At 42.9% G+C, this 22,181-nt stretch overlaps 2 protein-coding genes across 5 annotated transcripts in view; one reads left to right on the forward strand and one right to left on the reverse strand.

Moving 5' to 3' along the window:
- Positions 1 to 22,171, reverse strand: part of ZNF582 (zinc finger protein 582) — a 28,775-nt gene extending 6,604 nt beyond the window's left edge. Inside the window, exons 1-5 of the mRNA XM_049902360.1 lie at positions 22,159 to 22,171; positions 20,846 to 21,007; positions 18,605 to 18,693; positions 16,630 to 16,756; positions 15,930 to 16,025 (exon numbers count right to left, since the gene is read on the reverse strand). Of these exons, the coding sequence (XP_049758317.1) occupies positions 15,930 to 16,025; positions 16,630 to 16,756; positions 18,605 to 18,693; positions 20,846 to 21,007; positions 22,159 to 22,171 (487 nt within the window). The remainder of the gene's footprint in view (positions 1 to 15,929; positions 16,026 to 16,629; positions 16,757 to 18,604; positions 18,694 to 20,845; positions 21,008 to 22,158) is intronic.
- LOC126084993 (zinc finger protein 583) overlaps positions 1 to 22,181 on the forward strand; it is a 105,452-nt gene that overhangs the window by 27,681 nt on the left and 55,590 nt on the right. The window lies entirely within an intron of this gene.

A 22,181-nucleotide genomic window follows, 5' to 3' on the forward strand; every position in this document is an offset into this window, starting at 1 on the left:
CGGTCGACTGCTAACTGAAAGGCTAGCAGTTCAAACCTACCAGTGGCTTTGTGGGAAAAAGACCTGGTGATCTGCTCCTGTAAAGATTACAGCAAGCAAATGCCATGGGGCAATTCTACTCTATTACATGGGGTTGCCATGAGTCAGAATCAACTCGAAGGCAACTAACAACATCATCATTGGCAATGATATGGACTTAATACTCCAAAGGAATTTCAATTTGGAGCCAGATGGATTTGGAAGACAGTGACTTATGTAAGTAGTAATATAGGACAGTAAGATGTATTTGCATTTAAAGACTTTAAATCTTCCCTCACATGTAATGATAATAATAATAATAATAATAATAATAATAATAAAGGAAAGGTAGTCAGACCCATGTCCTGCCTCAGCACTTAGAGAGCATGCCGGAGAAGACAATGAGCCAAAGAACAAACTGGTACATATGTTTGCCGGGGCATGTCATGGTATACAGGTAGTACCCAACGGATGACAGGATTCCTTTCTGTCCTAAGTTGGTTCTGATGTAAGTTGAACACCTTTTTTTAGTTTTCACACCCTGCAATGTGGCAGTGTTTTGTACAGTAAATCATAACATGAAACATCTTAAAGTGAACATCTGAGAATGTTAACATCAGCAAATTACACAGTACCACATTGTATGTAGTACATATTATTAGCAATAAGATGTATCAAAAAACAAAACAGATGGTCATAAGGGCGGTTCATTGGAACTTGAATAAGTCATAAATTGGGGACTACCTGTAGTGGCAGCTATTCTTGCATGTCCACTGGAAGTTGTAAAAACACAGCTGCAGTTTTCTCTGATGCTTTCTATCTCTGAGATTTAGCTGAATAACATGACTGCAGCCTGTGTCAACTGAGGAGTCTGTCCTGGACCTTCCCATTGTCTAAAAATGATCTTGAACAAACAAGGGCCTTTTCCCTTTTTTAGAGCATTAGGCCAAAATTTAGTGAGGGTGGCCCCGTCCAGAGCAACAAACTTAATCAAACTGTAAGAAAAAGTTGAATGGTGCATTTGATCCCGATCCTACTAGTACACAGTTTCAGGTTTTACTGCAATCACAATCACCAACCCCATCTGGCTTATAAAGACTCCGTTACAGCTTCAGGGAGCCCTGGTGGCACAGTGGTTAAGCACTTAGGTGCTAATCAAAAAGTTGGTGGTTCAAACCCACCAGCCACTTCGTAGGATAAAGATGTAGTAATCTGCTTCTGTAAAGATTTACAGCCTTGGAAACTCTATGGGGCAGTTCTGCTGTCCCATAGGGTTGCTGTGAGAACTGAATAGATGGCAACAGGTTTTAACAGGTGTCTTAATTATCTAGTGCCGATACAACAAATACCACAAGTGGATAGCTTTAACAAAGAAGAATTTATCCTCTCACAGTCTAGGAGGCTAGAAGTCCAAATTCAGGGTGCCATTTCCAAGGGAAGACTTTTTCTCTCTGTCAGCTCTGGGGGAACGTCCTTGTCATCAGTCTTCACCTGGTCTAGAAACTTCTCAGCACGGGGACCGCAGGCCCAAAGGATGCACTCCCCTCCTGGTTCTTCATTCTACATGGTAGGAGATACCTCTCCTCTCTGCTCCCTTTTACATTTAAAAAGAGATTGGCTCAAGGCACAACCTAATCTTGGAGAATGAGTCCTGTCTCATTAATGTTAACTGCCTTTAATCCTGCCCTATTAACTTTATAAAAAAAAATATATGGAAGTAGGATTTATAACACACAGGAAAATCACATCATATGACAAAGTGGTGGACAATCACATGATACTGGGAATTATGGGCTAGTCAAGTTGACACACATTTTTGGGGGATACGATTCAATCTATAACAACAGGTTACAGCTTCAGGCAAGGAAACACAGAGAAGAGTGAATGGTGGTTTTGAATATGTTCACAAAGTTATCAGACAGGTGGACTTGGAGTACTTTATAAGGCTATGCCTTCTTGGTATGCTGGCATATCAGACCATTATTCACGTTATTACTGGTCAAAGTATTAAGCACAAACTAATAGAATATAAAATGAGTCAATACACTTGACAGCAGCTGACAACAACAGCTACTATGGAAAATGATGAAGAGTCTGAGAAGCATCTTGTGGGAATGATGCTAGCTAGTGCCACTTCAAAAACTTGTGCCACCCAAAAGCAAGGAAGTTTTCTGAATAAACTGAATGCTTCGAAGGCCAGCGTAGCAGGGGCAGGGGTCTGGGGACCATGGTTTCAGGGAACATCTAAGTCAATTGGCATAATAAAATCTATTAAGAAAACATTCTGCATCCCACTTTGCAGAGTGGTGTCTGGGGTCTTAAACGCTAGCAAGCAGCCATCTAAGATGCATCAATTGGTCTCAACCCACCTGGATCAAAGGAGAATGAAGAACACCAAGGACACAAGGCGATTACGACCCCAAGAGACAGAAAGGGTCACATAAACCAGAGAATACATCATCCCGAGACCAGAAGAACTAGATGGTGCCTGGCTGCAACCGATGACTGCCCTGACAGGGAACACAACAGAGAACCCCTGAGGGAGCAGGAGAGCAGTGGGATGCAGACCCCAAATTCTGATAATAAGACCAGACTTAATGGTCTGACTGAGACTAGAAGGACCCCGGTGGTCATGGCCCCCAGACCTTCTGTTGCCCCAGGACAGGAACCATTCCTGAAGCCAACTCTTCAGACATGGATTGGACTGGACAATGGGTTGGAGAGGGATGCTGGGGAGGAGTGAGCTTCTTGGATCAGGTGGACACTTAAGACTATGTTGGCATCTCCTGCCTGGAGGGGAGATTAGAGGGTGGAGGGGGTTAGAAGCTGGTGAAATGGACACAAAAAGAGAGAGTAGAGGGGGAGAGCGGGCTGTCTCATTAGGGGGAGAGTAATTGGGAGCGTGTAGCAAGATGTATATGGGTTTTTGTATAAGAGACTGACTTGATTTGTAAACTTTCACTTAAAGCACAATAAAAATTATAAAAAAAAAAAGAAAAAACTTGTGCCACAACTCTAGCATATCCACACAAAGCTGAAAAAATTGACTATGTGAAGAGGAAACAAGATCCAGATCTTTTTTTCAGACACTATCTTTGGTTGTCCAAGAAAGTTACAGGTCTCTTTACTGTGGTTTAACAACTTCTTTGGTGAGAGATTCCAAACACAACCCTATGGTGACCACCAATGAATTGGTGGGCTATCTGATCAATAGATAGCAACATGTGGCTGCCATCCTATAAAGGAGGAAGACCAAGAGATTATAGTGGATCATCTAATGCCAAAGCCAGCATAGTAAACAGAAGAAAAATAGTTTGGGAACAGGTTGTTAGGTACTGTTGAATCGGTTGTGACTCACAGCAACCCTGTACAACAGAATGAAATGCAGCCTGGTCCTGCGCCATCCTCACAATCGTTGCTAGATTTGAGGTCATGGTTGTAGCCACTGTGTCAATCCATCTCATTGAAAAAAAAATTGAGAGTCTTCTTTTTCACTGACCCTCTACTTTACCCAGCATCACTTCCTTTTCCAGGGACTGGTCCCTCCTGATAACATGTCCAAAGCACGTGAGACGAAGTCTCGCCATTCTCACTTCTAAGGAGCGTTCTAGCTGTACGTCTTCCAAGACAGATTTGTTTGTTCTTCTGGCAGTCCATGGCATATTGAATATTCTTTGCCAACACCATAATTCAAAGGCATCAATTCTTCTTGGATCTTCCATATTCACTGTCCAGCTTTTGCAGGCATATGAGGCAACTGAAAATACCATGGCTTGGGAATATGTAACTACACCTAAATTGAAGTTTAGTGGTAGGAATTAAAGTGAAACGATCACACCACATTACTTGGTCTGTTGTTTTGTGTTGTGTGAAATTTGAACCAAACTGGTGGCGTTTCCTTCACAGACACACAAAAACCTCAGCTGCATACAAAGAAATGCCTTTAAAAGTACTCCTTTCTCAAAAATTCTATTTTCTCTACCATGGCCACCTGCAATCGTTGAGTTTTGTTGATTTATGGCAGTTTATAGTGTTGTTTATTGCATAAGCACTTTTCCACCCGTCTAAATAAGAGGGAAGGAGCCCTGGTGGTGCAGTGGTTAAGTGCTCAGCTGCTAACTGACAAGTCAGCGGTTTGAACCCACCCGCCACTCCATGGAAGAAACGTGGCAGTCTGCTTCCATAAAGATTTACAGCCTTGGAAACCCTATGGGGGAGTTCTACTCTGTCCTATAGGGTTGCTGCTATGAGGTGGAATTGACTTGACGGCAGCAGGTTAAATAAAGTGGTAGTTCAGTAGCAGAATTCTCACCTTCAATTCCCTGCCAATGCACCTAAAGTGGAACTACTACCCATCTGTCAGTGGACGCTTATGTGTTGCTATGATGCTGAACACAGACTATGACAGACTAGGAAGAAAGGCCTGGCGATCCACTTTGGAAAATCAGCCAATGAAAACCCTATGGATCACAACAGTCTGATCTGCAACCGATCATAAGGATAGTGACAGGCTCTTCTGCTCAGACCGTCAAAACTGCAGGGATCTCTTTTGGTTTGATAAAATAGTTCAGGCCTCGGAAGACAGACCTGGTGATGTGCATCTGAAATGTCAGCCCTTGAAAACCCTATGGAGGAGTTCTGCTCTGCACGCATGGGGCTGCCACAAATCAGAACTGACTCCGTGACAACTACCAATATCTAAATTACCAATCTTCTGATCTTCTCACTTCTAGGAAGTGAGCCGAATATGCAAAATGATGCAGGAATGAGCTTAACACAGCAGCACTATTTGTAAAAGCAAAAAACTGTAACAACAATGTTCTACATCCTACTTTGGTAAGTAGTGTCTGTGGTCTTAAAAGCTTGCGAGCGGCCATCTAACTCTATGTAACTATTGGTCTCTTCTAGTCCAGAGCAAAGGAAGAGTGAAGAAAAACTAAAGACTCAAGGGAGCAATTAGTCGAAAGGACTAATGGACCACATGAACTACAGCCTGCACAACCCCAAGACCACAAAACTAGATGGTATTCAGCTACCACTATCAACTGCTCTGACTGGGATTACAACAGAGGGTCCTGGACAGAGAGAAAAATTTAAAACAAAAGATCAAATTCACAAAACAGACCAGACTTACTGATCTTACAGAGACTGGAGGAACCCCCAAGACTCTGGCCCCTGAACACTCTTCTAACTCAGAACTGAGGCTACTTCTGAAGTTCACCTTTCAGCCAATGATTAGGCATGCCTCCAAGGCAAACCATAATACACGTGAGGAATGTGTTTCTTAGATCCAGCAACTATATGAGACCAAACGGGTAACACCTGCCCAAAAACAAAGGTGAGAAGGCAGGAAGGGACAGAAAAACTGGATGAATGGAACCAGGGAACCTGGGGTAGAAAGGGAAAGAGGGAGAGTGCAGACACAATGCAGGGATTGCAAATGTCACAGAACAATCTGTGTATAAATTTTGGAATGAGAAACTACTTTGCTCTATAAACTTTCACTTAAAGCACAATTTAAAAAAAAAAAAAACAAGGTAACCCAAATGTCCATCAGTAGTGAATCAGCTAAATACATTATGGCACACTTATACAACAGAATATTATGCAGCTTAAACAAAAAATGTTAAAGTATCTTTTGACACTGATATAGAAAGATTTCCAAGAGGCACTGTTAAGCGAGGCCGGCGGGGGGGGGACGGGACACGACCGTGTCAAACCCTGTGTGGCGTATGCTACCTTTTGTATATTAAAAAACCTGTTGACACTGAGTCGATTCTGACTCATAGCAACCCTATAGGACACACTAGAACTGCCTCATAATGTTTCCAAGACTGTACTCTTTACGGAAGCATACTGCCACACCTTTCTCCTGCAGAGTGGCTGGTGGGTTCGAACCTCCAACCTTTTGGTTAGCAGCCAAGCACTTAACTGTACCACCAGGGCTCCTTCCTTTTGTATATACAATGGGGAAATTATACACATAAATGAATATGGCTTTGGCTGTAGATGTATATCTCTGGGAGGATGCAAGAAAAGCTAGTAACATGGGCTGCTTCCAGGTAGGAGAACCACCAGATAACCATTGAGTTAGGGCAGCATGCAGAGTTTTTAGTATATGCTTGTTCATAATTTTCACTTACAAGTCACTTGAATGTACTGCCTATTCAAAAAAAAAAAAAAAGGTAAAGAGGTAAATACAATAATGGAGTCTTTCCATGGTGTAAATGGTTAAGCGCATGGCTGCAAACCAAAAGGTTGGCATCTTGAGTCCACTCAGAGGCACCTCAGAAGAAAGGCCGGGCGGTTTACATCTGAAAAATCAGCCACTAAAAACCCTTTGGAGCACAGTTCTACTCTGACACAGATGGGGTTGCCGTGAGTTGGAGTCAACACAACAGCAGCTTTTCTTTTAAAATATAACAAAGGTAGCAAGGATAAGTAGGTAATAAAAATGGGCATACAGTTCAGAAAATGACTATCATCTGTGAACAAATAAAGGACAATGTCCACTTTAATTTGTGGTAAACAAACAAAAAGAATAGAAAAAATTATTTTAACTTGATAAATGACTAACCCAAAAAACAAGACTCTCACATTTCTCACATTTCTGGGTCGGTCTGCTATGGACTTCATGTGTGTTCCAACCCCTTGGCTCCCACCTTTCCACTTCTAAGGATGAGTCAGAAATTCACATTTAAAAACCAATCAAATAAACAGTATCACCAGTGAGTTCTGTACTCTTTAAAAAAAAATTATCTACATGAGACTAAACAATCAATAGTTGCCCTAAAGGAAAGATGAGACGGTAAGGGGCGGCAGGGAAAACAAATTAATGGAAATAGAACAACCAGAACAGAAATAATGAGAATGTTGACATATTGTGAAAGATGCAACCTTATGTCACTGAACAATATGTATAGGAACTGTTGAATGGGAGCCTAATTTTCTGTGTAAACTTTCACCAAAAACAAATAAAAAAAGGTGTAAAAATGTGCACAAGAAAGTTATCTTTGACACTGAGGAACTGGGAGACCATCTCACTGTTGTATGGCTACAAACATTTAAAACTGTGCCATATCTTTAAAAAGGCACATGATGTTGTTGGGTGCTGTCAAATTGATTTCGACTCATGGTGACCCCATATGACAGAGTAGAACTTCCCTATAGGGTTTCCTAGGTTGTAATATTTATAGAAGATCACCAGGTCTTTCTCCGATGGAGCCACTGGGTGGGTTCAAGTGCTTAACCACTGTACCACCGGGGCTCCTATGCACATGATATGTTCTATTTTTTCTAAGCCTTTTAGAAAAGTTTTATTTTGAGGTGCTCTGGTTGCACAGTGATTAAAGCACTGGGCTGCTAACTGAAATGTTGGCAGTTCACACCCACCGGCTACTGCACAGGAGAAAGAATTTATTTTATTGTGGTAAAATATTACAAAAAATCTTTAGGCCACTTTTAAAATGGAATTTTGAAAACTGAATAGGTACTATGATTGGAACAACTTAAAAACATTCTCAAAGACAGAATTTGTTAAAGAGAAGGGACACTGCTTCATCCCCTATATTGCAAATGAAGAACCCCTTGCAGTGTGACTTCTGCTGACACTATATAGGTAGTCTGGACTGACTGACGACATATTCAAGTTACGACCAACTGCACTTATGACTGCTCTTTTTTTGTACTTCTTAATATGAGTAATATGTACTACATACAGTGTTGCAGCGGGTAATTTGCTGATGTTACTGTATTCTTGCCAACCCCCAAGGAATAATAAAGATTGGATTTATAGATACTGATAATAAAAGGCAGTAATAATAAAAAAAAAAAAGGGGGGGCTGTTTGGCTTACATCAGAACTGACTTACGATGGAGTTGTCAGAATGGAACCCTGTCCTAAATTGGGGACTACCTGTATTGAAAACTGAAAGTCACCAGGGACACAACACACCCTCTGAGCTTTCCATCTTAAAATAGAATCACCACTGCATCTTGGCAGCCAGGTCTGGGGTCCATGGCCCTTGTCATGGACTGAATTGTGTACCCCCAAAATTTGTATTATAAATCCTAACCCCTGTACCTGTGGTTATAATCCCATTTGGGAATGGGTTTATACAAATACAAATGTGAGAGATATTCAAACTCATAATACAAGAAATGTACGTTAGAATTGCATTGAGAAACCATTTTCATCTCTCAGATTGGCCAAAACACACTGTGTTGATCAGGCAGTATTAGTGTAAAGTGTGTCTTAGGTCAATTTCTTTTGAGAAACAAAAAGAGCAGACTCAGCAAGCAACCAGGCAAGCAGAGATGGGGGAAGATAGATGCCACGCCACATGACATCTCCAAGGAACCAACACACACAAGCTAAAATGAGATGAGGCCTTCCCAAGGAGCTGACAGAGACAGAAAGCCTTCCCCTAGAGACTGTGGCCTGAATTTGGACTTCTAGTTTCCTAAACTGTGAGACCACCATGCATCTGTTTGTTGTACTGTGGTGGCTTGTGTGTTGTTGTGATGCTGGGAGCTATGCCAGCAGGGTCATCCATGGTAGACTGGTTTCAGTGGACCTTCTGAACTAAAACAGACTAGGAGAAGGACCTGGTGATCTACTTCTGAAAAAACTGGCTACTGAAAACCTTACCAACAGTAGCAGAACAATGCTGGAAGATGAGCCTCTCAGGTTGGAAGGCACTTACAATATGATTGGGGAAAAGCTGCCTTCTCAAAGTGGAGTCAACCTTAATGACACAGATGGAATAAAAAATTCAGGACCCTCATTTGCTGATGTGGCATGACTCAAAATGAGAAGAAACAGCTGCAAACATACATTAGTAATCATAATGTGGAATGTACGAAGTATGAATCAAGAAAAACTTGAAGTTGTCAAAAACGAAATGGAACACTTGAAAATCAACATCCTAGGCATTAGTTGAGCTGAGATAGACTAGTACTGGCCATTCTGAGTCACAAAATCATATACATGGTCTATCTACTATGTCGGGAATGACAAATCGAAGAGGAACAGTGTCACATTCCTCATCAAAAAGAACTAGTTCAAGATCTATCCAGAATTACGATGCTGTCAGAGATAGGATAATATCCATATGTCTACAAGAAAAACCAGTTAATATGACCATTATTCAGATTGACGTACCAATCACTAATGCCAAAGATGAAAAGACTCAGACCAGCTTCTGCAGTCTGAAATTGATTGAATGTGTAATCAAGATGCTTTGATAATTACTGGTGATTGGAATGCAAAAGTTGGAAACAAGAAGGATCTGTGGTTGGAAAATATGACCTTGGTGACAGAAACGATGCTGGGATTGCATGATAGAATTTTGCAAGACCAATGACTTATTCATCGGAAATACCTTTCTCAACAACATAAATGACGACTATACTTATGGACCTCACCAGGTGGAATATACAGGAATCAAACTGACTACCTCTGTGGAAACAGATGATGGAGAAGCTCATTATCATTAGTGAGAAGAAGGCCAGGAGTCAGCTACAGAACAGACCATCAACTGCTCACATGCAAGCTCGAGTTGAAGAAAACTGACACAAGTCCATGAGAGCCAAAATACAACCTTTAGTATATCCCACCTGAATTTAGAGACCATTTCAGAATAGATCTGATGCGCTAGACACTAATGATCGAAGACCAGATGAGCTGTGGGATGACATCAAGGACATACATGAAGAAAGCAAAATGTCATTAAAAAGACAGGGAAGAACGAAAAACCAAAATGGGTATCAGAAGAGACTCCGAAACTTGCTCTTGAATACAGAGTAGTGAAGATGAGTGGAAGAAATGATGAAGTAGAAGAGCTGAACAGAAGATTTCAAAGGGAGGGTTGAGAAGACAAAAGTATTATAATGAAATTGCAAATACCTGGAGTCAGAAAACCAAAAGGAAGAACTCACTCAGCATTTCTCAAGCTGAAAGAACTAAAGGAAAAATTCAAGCCTTCAGTTGCAATACTGAAGGATTCTGAGGGCAAAGTATTGAACAATGCAGGAAGCATCAAAAGAAGATGGAAGGAATACACAGAGTCAGTGTACCAAAAAGAGCTGGTCAACGTTCAACCATTTCAGGAGGTAGCACATGATGAAGAACCGATGGTACTGAAGGAAGAAGTCCAAGCTGCACTGAAGGCACTGGTAAAAAACAAGTCGTCAGGGATTGATGGAATGCCAACTGAGATGTTTCAACAAACAGATGCAATGCTAGAAGCACATACGCATCTGGAAGACAGCTGCCTGGCCTACTGACTGGAAGAGATCCACATTTGTGCCCATTCCAAAGAAAGGGGATCCAACACAATGTGTAAATTATCAAACAATATCACACGCAAGTAAACTTTTGCTGAAGATAATTTAAAAATGGTTGCAGCAGGGAAGTGTCAGAAATTCAAGCAGGATTCAGGAGAGAAATGTGAGATATCACTGCTGATGTCTGATGGGTCTTGGCTGAAAGCAAAGAATACCTGATAGATGTTTACCCTTGTTTTCCTGACTATGCAAAAGCATTCAACTGTGTGGATCATAACAAATTATGGATAACATTGTGAAGAATGGGAATTCCAGAACACTTAACTGTACTCATGTGGATCCTGTATATAGACCAAGAAGTCGTCATCCAAACAGAACAAGAGAGAACTGTGTGGTTTAAGATTAGGAAAGGTATGTGTCGGGGCTGTATCCTTTCACCATATTTATTCAATTTGTATGTTAAATAAATAGTCTAAGAAGCTGGACTACTTGAAGAAGAACTGGAAGAAGACTCATTAACCTGTGACATGTAGATGACACAACTCTGCTTGCTGAAAGTTAAGAGGACTTGAAGCACTTACTGATGAAGATCAGAGACTACAGCCTTCAATATGGATTATACTTCAACATAAAGAAAACGTAAATCTTCACAACTGGACCAATAAGCAACATCACGATAAATGGAGAAAATACTGAAGTTGTCAAGGATTTCGTTTTACTTGGATACATAGTCAACTCACAGAAGCAGCAATCAGGAAATCAAATGATGTATGACATTGAACAAATCTGCGAAAAAAAGCATCTTTAAAGTGTAAAAAGCAAAGATGTCACTATGAGGACTAAGGTGCACCTGACCCAAGCCACGGTATTTTCAGTCACCACATACCCATAAGAAAGCTGGACAATGAATAAGGAAGATGGAAGAATTGATGCATCCGAATTATGGTGTTGGTGAAGAATATTAAACACACCGTGGACTGCCAGAAGAATGAACAAATCCGTCTTGGAAGAAGTACAGCCAGACTGCTCCTTAGAAGCGAGGACAGCGAGACTTCGTCTGATGCACTTTGGACATGTTATCAGGTGGAACCAATCCCTGGAGAAGGATACCATGCTTGGTAAAGCAGAGAGCGAAAAAGAAGACCCTCAACGAGACAGACTGACACAGTGGCTGCAACAATGGGCTCAAACACAGCAACAACTGTGATGATAGTGCAGGACTGGACAATGGTTCGTTCTGTTGTACACAGGGCTGCTATGAATTGGAACTGACTTGACAGCACCTAACGACTACTTTACCAGGTATGACTGCTGGAGGTACCTGTTGCTGTCCAGTCGATTCCAACTCATAGCAACCCTACAGCGCAGAGTAGAACTACCTTAACAGGCTTTTCAAAGGCTGTAATCTTTAAAGAAGCTAATTGCCACATCTTTCTCTCATGGAGTGGCTAGTGGTTTCAAACCACCAACCTTTTGGTTAGCAGCGGAGTGTTTAACCCGTGCACCACCAGGGTTTTTTGGAAAATGACTAAGCGCCACATTTAGACACCACATGTATTTTAGTAGCTGGGGAAACTTATCCAAGGCCAAAAATCAGTGAGTAGGCAGCACTGGAAAGCAACTGGATATACAGCACAACTAAAAGCATTGTTATTAAGGAAAGAGAAGACCTTTTCATTTAAAAGGGAAAGAAGTATGTGAGATCATTTTGGGAGCTCATGCTGAAGATGTTTTATTGGTCTCTGTAGACATGTTAAGGAGCCCTGGAGGCACAGTGGTTGAGCACTCGTATACTAACTGACATGTTGGCATTCCAAACCAACAGCTGCTCTGGGGGGGAAAGATGTGGCAGTCTGCTCCCGTAAATATTACAGCCTTCGAAACCCTATGGGGCAGTTCTATGGTGTCACATGGGGTCGCTATGCATGGGAATTGACTTGATGGCAATGGGGATAGACATGCTGTTGTTGTATGCCATCACGTCGATTTTTAACTCACAGTGACTCCACGTGACAGGGTAGAACTGCCTCATAGGGTTTTCTAGGCTGTAATCTTCATAGGAGCAGATTGCCAGGTCTTTCTTTGGAGCCACTGAGTCAGTGTGGACTGCCAACATTTTGCTTAGCAGGCGAGTGATTAACTCTTGTGCCGCCAGGGCTCCTAGACATAGAGCCTCTCAATTGACACATCCATTCACTTAAATATTTCTTGGGCTTTTACTGTATGTCAATACTGTTTAAGGCAGTGGGGACAGAGGAGGAACAAAATAGGTTACAGAAAAAAAGAAACATTGCCCTTATGGAACTTAAACATTTAGTTGGGGGGGTAAGGCAGTTGAAAAAATAAATGAATACATGTCAGGTACTGAGAAGAAATATTAAGCAGGTTATAGAAAAAGGGTGATGAGTGGGAGTGGGGGGAATAACATGGGTTGGTCCTCTCTGATAAGGTGATCTATGAGCAGAGACCTCACTAGGGGAAGGAGACAAGCCACTATGGACCAATTCTCTTCAAGCAGGGTGATTTTATCCCCCAGGGGACATTAGCAATATCTGAAGACTTTTTTGGTCCTTACAACTGAGGGGTGGGCTTGTTCTGGCATCTTATAGGTAGATGCCAGGCATACTGATAAACATCTGTGGGACAAAGATCTTGGTTTGGCCCTTTGACTCTGGTTTCTGAAAATAGTCTGAGCAGTTAAGGTGCTCTTTGTTTTCCAAAATAGCTGGGCAAGTAAGGGCTACACAGGCTCCACACCTGGAGAACTAACTTCAGGAAGAGAGGGGGGCCTAACGTAGTCATGCATATTCATTGACTGGATCAATCCTAAGTATGCATTAAGGCCCAAGTCATGCCAATTCATTAAGGTCCCAATGACTAGGGGACCCAGGACACTGGAGCTCTCTCTTTGTTGCCTCCTGCACTGTGAGAACATCTGTGCACAGGAGGGCGAGCACATGTCCCCGAGGACAATGGAGGCCCCATGCTGGGACCTTTCCCAGACCTTGTCTGATGTATCTCTATGCTTGTATCCTTCATGGTTATAATAAATGGGTTGCTGTAAGTATAGGTAATAGTTTCCATATTTCTGTGAGTTATTCTAGGGAATTACTGAACCCAGTGGGGACAGTGAGGACCATCAGAGAGGCTGGCCTTTGCCTATTTGGCAGGGGCAGGCCCAGTGCTGGGTGATTAGGGTCTGAGAGAGTGCCACATGGGTGGCTGGTAACAGAAACATGAAGTGGGAAAGTAGGAATACAAGTTATCTTCACATTTTAGAAATTAGTCTTAACCAAAAAAAAAAAAAAAAAACCAAGCCTGTTGCCGTCAAGTCAATTCTAACTCATAGCAACCCTATAGGACAGAGTAGAACTGCCCCATAGGATTTCCAAGGAGTGGCTTGGTGGCTTCAAACTGCTGACCTTTTGTTTAGCGGCTGAGCTCTTAACCATTATTCATGCAACATCTTACAATGCACAGGACGGACCCCACAATAAAGAACATTCAGCTCAAACTGCCAAAGTTGAAAAACTCTAATCCAGAGCAGGAGTAGCCTAGGCAGAGGGGATAGCAAGGAAAAAGGCCCTGAAACCTTTCAGTGATGCTGGAAATGTTCTATTCTGTGCTGCCCAATATGGCAGTCCTCATCCACACATGGCTATGAGCATTTGAAATGTAGCTAGTGGGACTAAGGAATGGGATTTTAAATTTTATTTAATTTTAATTAGAGTTTAAATTTAAAAGCACATGAGGCTACTGGCTTTTGGACAGTGCAGACATAGAGCCTTTTAGGCTATACTGAGTCCGTAGGTGGTGCAAACGGTTAAGGCGCTTGGCTGCTAAGCAAAAAGTTGGAGATTGGAGTCCACTCAGAAGCACTTCATAAGAAAGGCCTGGCAATCTACTTCTGAAAAATCAGCCATTAGAAACGCTATGATACTCATGGGATCTCCATGAATTGGATTTGACTTGGCAGCAACAGGTTAGGCTAGGATATGGATTTTAGATTTTATCTTGACAGAGATGGGAAGCCACTGGCAACTTTAGAGGGGTAATAACCCCTTGTTTACCGTATTTTTATGCAGTGTGTGCATGACATGTTTTTTGCTAACCTTGTAAGCCCCCTCGCTATTTTCCTAAGTGAGTTATGTCACACATTTTATGTGTGGGCATGTTATGTACATGAGCATGTTATTTGAGAAAAAATATGTAAGTTTTGAAAAGATCCACTCGGACTGCTATGTGGAGAATACACTGTAGTAGACAAAAGTGGAAGCTGGGAGACTGGGAGGAGGCTACTGCTTCAGTCCAAGCCAGGGATGATGGTGGAGTGCATGAAGGAGGCAGCAGTGGAGGTGGTGAGAAGTGGTTAAATTTTGGATTATATCTGGAGGTGGAATTAACTGGATTTACTGACAAACTGAATAGGTGTATGTGAGAGAAAAGTCAAGATGCCTCAAGAGTGCTGACTCGAACAAATTGAATAGTCACCTATTATTATGGTGCAGAAGAAAGGAGGGAGAGTAGATTTGTCAGGGAGAATCAGTGGCTTCCTTTTTGACTTGTTCAGTTCAAGGTGCCTGTTGGACATCCATGTGGAAATGCTGAAAAGGTAGTTGGATATACATGAAGATATTAATCTGCACTGTCCAACAGAACTTTCTGTGATGACGGAAATGTTCCATATCTGTGTTGTGCAATACAGTAACCACTTAGCCACAGTGTAGCTACTGAGCATCTGAAATGGGGAAAGAGCAACTGAGATACTAAATTTTTTAATTTATTTAATTTTAATGACCACATGTGGCTAGTGGCACCATATTGGACAGTACAGGTATGGATGGTGTGTATACCATGGTGGTACAGTGGTTAAGCACCTGGCTGCTAACCAAACGGTCAGTGGATGGTTTAAACCCACCAGCCACCCTGTAAGAGAAAGATGTGGCAGCCTGCTTCTCTAAAGATTACAGCCTTAGAAACCCTATGGGGCAGTTCTACTCTGTCCTACAGGGCTGCTATGAGTGAGAATCCACTCAACGGCAACAGGTTAATGGAGAAGAGGAGTCCCTGGATGGTACAAACAGTTAAGTGTTTGAGTACTAGCTGAAAGGCTGGTGGTTCGAACCCACCCAGAGGTGCCTAGGGATATAGGCCTGGTGATCTGCTTCCAAAAGCTCGCAGCCTTGAAAACCCTGTGGAGCAGTTCTACTCTACAATATGTGGTCTACATGAGTTGGAATCAACATGACAGCAACTAACAACACAACAGTGGAGAAGATTCCTAAGGAATGGAAATAAACAAAGAAAAGAAGAAGCCGAAGTCTGAGTCTTGGGGTGATCCAACATTTGGAGATGAACAAGGTCCACCAAAGGAGGCTAAGAAGTGTTTAATGAGGTCAGTGGAGATCCAAGAGGTAGTGACGACACAAATATACAGAAAGACTTCAGGAAGGAAGGAGCAATTACCTTTGTTAAATGCTGCTGACGCACTGAGGAAAACAATGACTGAGACCTGACCACTGAACCTAGCCACTTTTAGGGAACATTTTCTAAATCAAAGGTCCTGCTTCCTCATCTGAATTGTTACCTGCAGTGGCTTTCCACTTACGAATATGCCTTACTTACCTGGGCCCTGGCCTCCTTTCGCCACCCTCTCTGCCATCCAGGGCTCTTTTCCTTGCTCCAGGAAGGAGATTATATCAGGTTTGGAAATGGCAAGACCTAGAAATGAGAAAAAAATGTGTCACCCGGTTATGGTGTAGAGGCCCTAGAATTCAGATGCAGGGCCTGGTCATTGAGCAGGAAGGGAGTTGCAGAAAGGGCTAGGGGAAGATGTGAAGACCACCTGAAGGTTGGGAAAGACAGAACTTAAGCCAGGTGGGGCTGGCTGTCTTTTTTTTTTTGAATTATTTTATTGTGTTTTCAGTGAAGGTTTACGCAGCAGCTTAGGTTCCATTCAACAATTTCTACAGAAGTTGTTCAGTGATATTGGCTATAATGCATGAACATTCTCAGTTCCATTCTGGTTGTTCCATTTCCATGAATCTAGTTTCCCTGCTCCCTTACAATCTCATCTGTGTTTTAAAGTAATTGTTGACTTTTTGGTTTCATATGAGTCAGAACTGACTTGATGGCAAAGAGTTTTTTTTTTGGTCTCACATAGATGATTTTTTTAAGGAACACCGTACTCAGGAGGGGGCTGCCTTTTAACCACTCGAACATGACCAACCAGTCAGGAAATTGAAAGCTACCCAGAAATGAACCAGGAAGAAACAGAGATGCCTCCAAACAGGGAAATCTCCAAACTGAGACCAGATCACCTTACCCAGTGAGACCAGGTTGCTGTACGTCTCCAACATCACGTCTCTGTACAAATCTCTCTGAGCAGGTGCCAGCTGTTCCCATTCTTCTTGGGAGAAGACTATGGCCACATCCCTGAACAATACTGACCCCTGGAACAAGAAGCATGTACATTTTATGTGTATTTTAAGGAAACGTTTTGCAATGGGGTGAGAGGAGATGAAGGAGGTCTTTGTAGGAAAAAGTTGTTCTGAGGAACTTGGCTGGGGCTGTAGGTCCCTCATACGAGTTGGTGACAAGAAGGAAATGGGCATAAATAAACTAAACACCAAATCTGTTGCTGTCAAGTCAGTTCTGACTCAAAGTGACCCTACAGGACAGAGAACTGCTCCAGAGGATTTCCAAGGCTGTGATCTTTACAGGAGCAGATTGCCACATCTTTCTCCCACAGAGCAGATGGCGGGTTCTAGCCACCGACCTTGTAGGTTAGCAGCCAAGCACTTAATCACTGCACCACCAGGGTTCCTTATAAATAAAACAGAATGCTGAAATGTTCTTAAACATTTCTTTTTACTACAACTCAAAAGCTCTTGTGCGCAGGTTTGGGATGAAAATAAAAATCCAGCTAAATTAAGTTTTCCTGACCCTAAGCAACAGTGTAATAAAGCATGTTGCATGCTCGGTGTGTGGCAGATAATAAATTCTCTCTTAACATGTGACCTACCATTTCTACCTTCACGAGTAACAACAAAATTGGATGGACTTTCCCCCAAATACTTTACAAACTACCTTAGAACGCATGATTTTCATATCAGTTGAGAATGTCTTGAAGAAGTAGTTGCTGGGTGCCTTCTAGTCAACTTTTGACTCATAGCGACCCCGTGTAACAGAGTAGAACTACCCTATGGAAGCAGATCATCAGGTTTTTCTCCTGAGGAGCCACTGGGTGGGTCTGAACCGCCAAACTTTCAGTTAGCAGGTGAGCGCTTAATCATTGTGCCACCAAGGCTCCTCTTAAAGGTACAGGCTCATCATTATGTCAGAACATATCACAGGCCTTTTTCCATATGAGAAATTGAATGAAGATTGCTGTTATTGGCTTTGTAGTTTTCTGTCATGTGCAATGAATGACTCAACTGTTCTCTTATTTTGATGCATAGGTTGGATCAGATCTTGTAAAGCCTTTCCAAGCTGTGGTCATCCAGATAGTACACCTTGTCCACCTGGATGATCTTCTCATTTGCTCTCATCTACCATCCCCAGCTCTGCACTTCTGTTGCTTTTAAGCTGGAAAAATGATCCAGATATACACGCTCTGTTCAACCTCACGCCAGACATTAATTCTAGTGTCTGATCTCCCATGGATTCCCAGATAAGCTCCAATCACACATCCAGTCTTAAAATCCTCCCAAAGCAGATCTCACTACACGCTGAAGTTGAGACCAATCAATATGACCTCTGCTTCTTTTCCACATGTGACCCCTCATAAGTATTTCATCTCCATCTCATCAAACTTAGGTTCCACAAGGGGAGCTCTCACTTTCCTACCCAACCCATTGTTGCTGATTCTAACTCATATTGATGCTGTTGGACAGAGTAGATCTTCCCCATGGGGTTCCCAAGGCTGTAATCTTTACAGAAGCAGACTGCCATATCTTCTTCCCGTGGAGCAGCTGGTGGGTTTGAACTGCCAACCTTTAAGTTAGCAGGTGAGTGCTTAACCACTGCGCTACGTGGGTTCTCATTCTCCTACAAGGGCATGGATTTCTGTTCCATCTGGCCTCCTGGCAGGAGACTGAGCCACCAGGAAATACTGAATGCTATACAGAATAAATCTGTGGGCACTAGTCAGAGAAAAGGGGGCTCTTGGAGAAGGCACTAGCTGCCTGGTCCTTTTGCTCCCTAAAATGGGAGCATCTAAGAACCACATTCCTGGGTGGAACCCAAATGGAAAGTTTCAGGATAAGGAAAGCAAAAATTTACATGCTTTTAAAACTCACAAGGGACGTGACTTTTAGAATTTTGAGGGCTGATGAGTCCTCCTCCTGGTTCCTCTCTTGGAGAAGGGCAGAGTTCTGAGATGGCAGAGCTGGGGGAGGAAAGAGCAAACGTAAGAGGCCAGACTTGCCTCGAAGTTCCCAGAATGCCAAGACTACAACTCCCCACCACCACAAAAATTGGGATTCAGACAAATTGTGATCTCACCCAACTCCAGGAAATTCACCTCCTTCAAGGCAACAGGGACAGAGTGGCCCTATTCACTCCTATTTCCCTAAATAACCAGAAATTCTGCCTTATTGTTGATAGAAATCTGAAACAGGGATGTACAGACCTGATCCAGTGACTGAGACCACATGTTGTTGTTGTTAGCTACCTTCAAGTCAGCTCAGACTCATAAGTGACTTTATGAAACTACATTGTTATCGTGTGCTGTGAAGTCAATTCCGACTCACAACGACCCTATATGGCAGAAGCAGGCTGCCACATCTTTCTCCCGCAGAGCGGCTGGTGAGTTCGAACCACCAACCTTTTGGTTGGCAGCCGAGCTCTGAACCACTGTGTTACCACAGCTCCATTGAAACTACACTGTGCTCCCCAAACAGAGGATAGTATCCTCAGGTCAGGGAGTATATGGGGCCTCTATGATCTGCATAGGCTTGGTCCAGGAGAAAGTCTTACCAGAGCCTTTTTTTTTTTTTAAACTCTTTAATGTCCAAAATAATGTCAGAATTCTCCCTGGCTCTTTTCCCAACTTCTAAACCCACAAAGGGCTCCACAGCCAATCTAAAGCTTTGAGAACACTACTCTGTAGAACCTGCTTTGAGTTAGCAAATGAGGTAGGAATGCAGGGAATAAATCAGATGTAACAGCCCTGGTGCTCCATTATCATCATAGAACTATGCCCTTGCATAGAGACGTTAGTGCTCTAAACTGCATGCACATAATGACATCACAGTGTGCTAACCTACATGCACATTTGCTTAAGAAAAGAACCAAAAATTAGTACATAATTGTCCACAAGTACAGATGTAGCTGAATCATTTTTGGAACAGCCATATTATGGAATGCCAAGCACTTTTTCAAAACTGATGTTAGGCAATATTAATTGACAAAGATCTTTACAACTGGATCCTTTGTCCAATGTGAGAACATTAAGCACAAAGAAACCCGCCCATCCACTGGCACACAAGCTAAGAAGAAAAGAAACCAAAAGAGAAAACATCCAAGTATCAAGAGTGATGGCATCTAACCACTTTTTGAGTTCATCAATAAATGAGGTGGTATTTTGTAAAAGGGCTTAGAACAGTGTTTGGCATGTTAAAAATACTTAATTCTAAACAATGTGTAAATGAAATAATTACAAATTTTGTTTAACATTATGTAGTGGGCATCCTTCCTCGTTAAGACCACTGTTTTAAGCGTTATTTGTATTAGCTCTACAAGATTCCATTACAGGGAAAGTCCCTGATTTACTCAACCATTTCCCTACTGTTGGGTGTGGATTTTGAACAAAATTATCTAAAATGTGACAGGAGTAGAGCTGCTCCATAGGGTTTTCTTGGCTGTAATCTTTATGGAAGCATATCACAGGCCTTTCTTCTGAGGTGTAACTGGGTGAGTTCAAACTGCCAACCAGTAGGTTGTTAATCAAGCACAAACCATTTGCACCACCCAAGTGACCTCTTCTAAAGTTGTTGTTGGGTGTCATAGAGTCTATTTCCACTCATAGCTACCCCATATAAGCGAAAAGAACTACCCCATAGGGTTTTCTAGGGTATAACCTCTACGGGAGCAGATCGCCAGATCTTTCTCCCGCAGAGCCACCGCGTGGGTCTGAACCGCCAACCTCTTGGTTTCCAGTTTAGCGCTTAACCTAAGTGGTTCTAAATCTTCTGGAGTCTTGCAGTTACTCGAGAATCTCATGAAACAAAATCCCAGCTAATAAGAAGGACGCATGCAAATGAATGCAAATCTGCATATATTTTCAAGGGGTCAGGGAGGTAATCCTCATACCCACCTAAAGGGTCCATGGGCTCCAGCTATGAGCCTGGACGTAGAAAGGGGGCGCCAGCAAGGCGCGCGCCGCGGGGGCCGACGGGACCCGCAGTTCAGCGTCAGAAACGCATCAGAGCAACAGTGGCGCCAGACGTCCCGGTTTTTCCCAGGTCCAGACCGGCCCGGCAGCGGCTCCTGACCCCGCACGGACCCTGGAGCGCCTCTCAAGTTCTGGAGCCTCTCACCTGCCGCCTTCTCAAGTCCTACTCCCGGAGCGACTGCGCCCCGGCAGCTCTGAGTGCGATCCCACCTCGGTACCGGCGGACTTGCCGCTTGGAGCCGGAAGATGGCGCAGACGCACAAAGCATTGTCGAGGCTGCGTCGTGATTGGGCCAGCGTCGCAATACCTTCTGGGAAACGTAGTCTCTGAGCGTAAAGGCCTCAGCCAGGGCGAGAGGCGGGATCCCTCGTTGGCACGGGGTGGGCGGGGCTGGGGGAGTATGTGTGCGTGGGTGCGTGAAGGCCGGCAGTGGGTTCTAATTCTTGTCCGAACCCTTCAGAATAGTACGGTGAAACCCGAGCTGGAACTGGATGGTTCTGCCAAGTTTTTCCTGGTCTCACAAGTTTTCCACCTTTGACAGGGTTCAGTCTTACCGCTATCACTCCTTTTAGTGGAAGATAACTTGAGATTTCCTTCTCTGACAGATTTTTGCCTTACGCAGATTCTGGTTTTTCCGTATAAAAGGATATTCTAGAGAAGGAATACTCTATGCCTGCATTAATCTTTTCCCATTTGGAAAAAAATTCAAGCTGAACTTATTTAAGCCAGGGGATGAAATAATTATTGTCATATATACCAGTGTCATTAGGTGACACCGATGTTGTTAGGTGCCGGCAAGTAGATTCTGACTCATAAAGACCCCATGTGGCAGAGTAAAACTGCCCCATAGCATTTCCTAGGCTGTAATCTTTACAGGGAAACCCTGGTGGCATAGGGGTTAAGTGCTATGGCTGTTAACCAAAGAGTTGGCAGTTCGAATCCGCCAGGCGCTCCTTGGAAACTCTATGGGGGCAGTTCTACTGTGTCCTATAGGGTCGCTATGAGGCGGAATCGACTCGACTCGACGGCACTGGGTTTGGGTTTAATCTTTACAGGAGCAGATCACCAGGTCTTTCTCCCCAGGAGCCTCTGGTGGGTTTAAACGACCAATCTTTTGCTTAGCAGCCGAGCACTTAACTGTTGCCACCAAGGCTCCTTGAGTAAAGCATAATTAGTACGGGAATGAATGAGTAGCTAAGGACTCCCAATAGTGAGAACACACATGATGAATTCCCCAATCTTTGTCCCTTGTGCATATTGACAGAATAGCCTGGAACGACAATTGGCAGAATTGGCCTGGAAGGAGGAATGTAGGGGCAGTCTAAGCTCGGGGGCATTGAATAGAGTAACGGTGAGTCTTCCAATTTTCAGAGACCACAATCTGTTTTTCTAATAACTTCAGGTCATAATTTGCATGAGTCCATTTATTCAATAAAAAGAGACTTATCTGTTAATTACCTGAACACTGCATTTTTCTATAC

This window comes from Elephas maximus, chromosome 11 (assembly GCF_024166365.1).
Source record: "Elephas maximus indicus isolate mEleMax1 chromosome 11, mEleMax1 primary haplotype, whole genome shotgun sequence".
Classification (NCBI taxonomy): Eukaryota; Metazoa; Chordata; class Mammalia; order Proboscidea; family Elephantidae; genus Elephas; species Elephas maximus.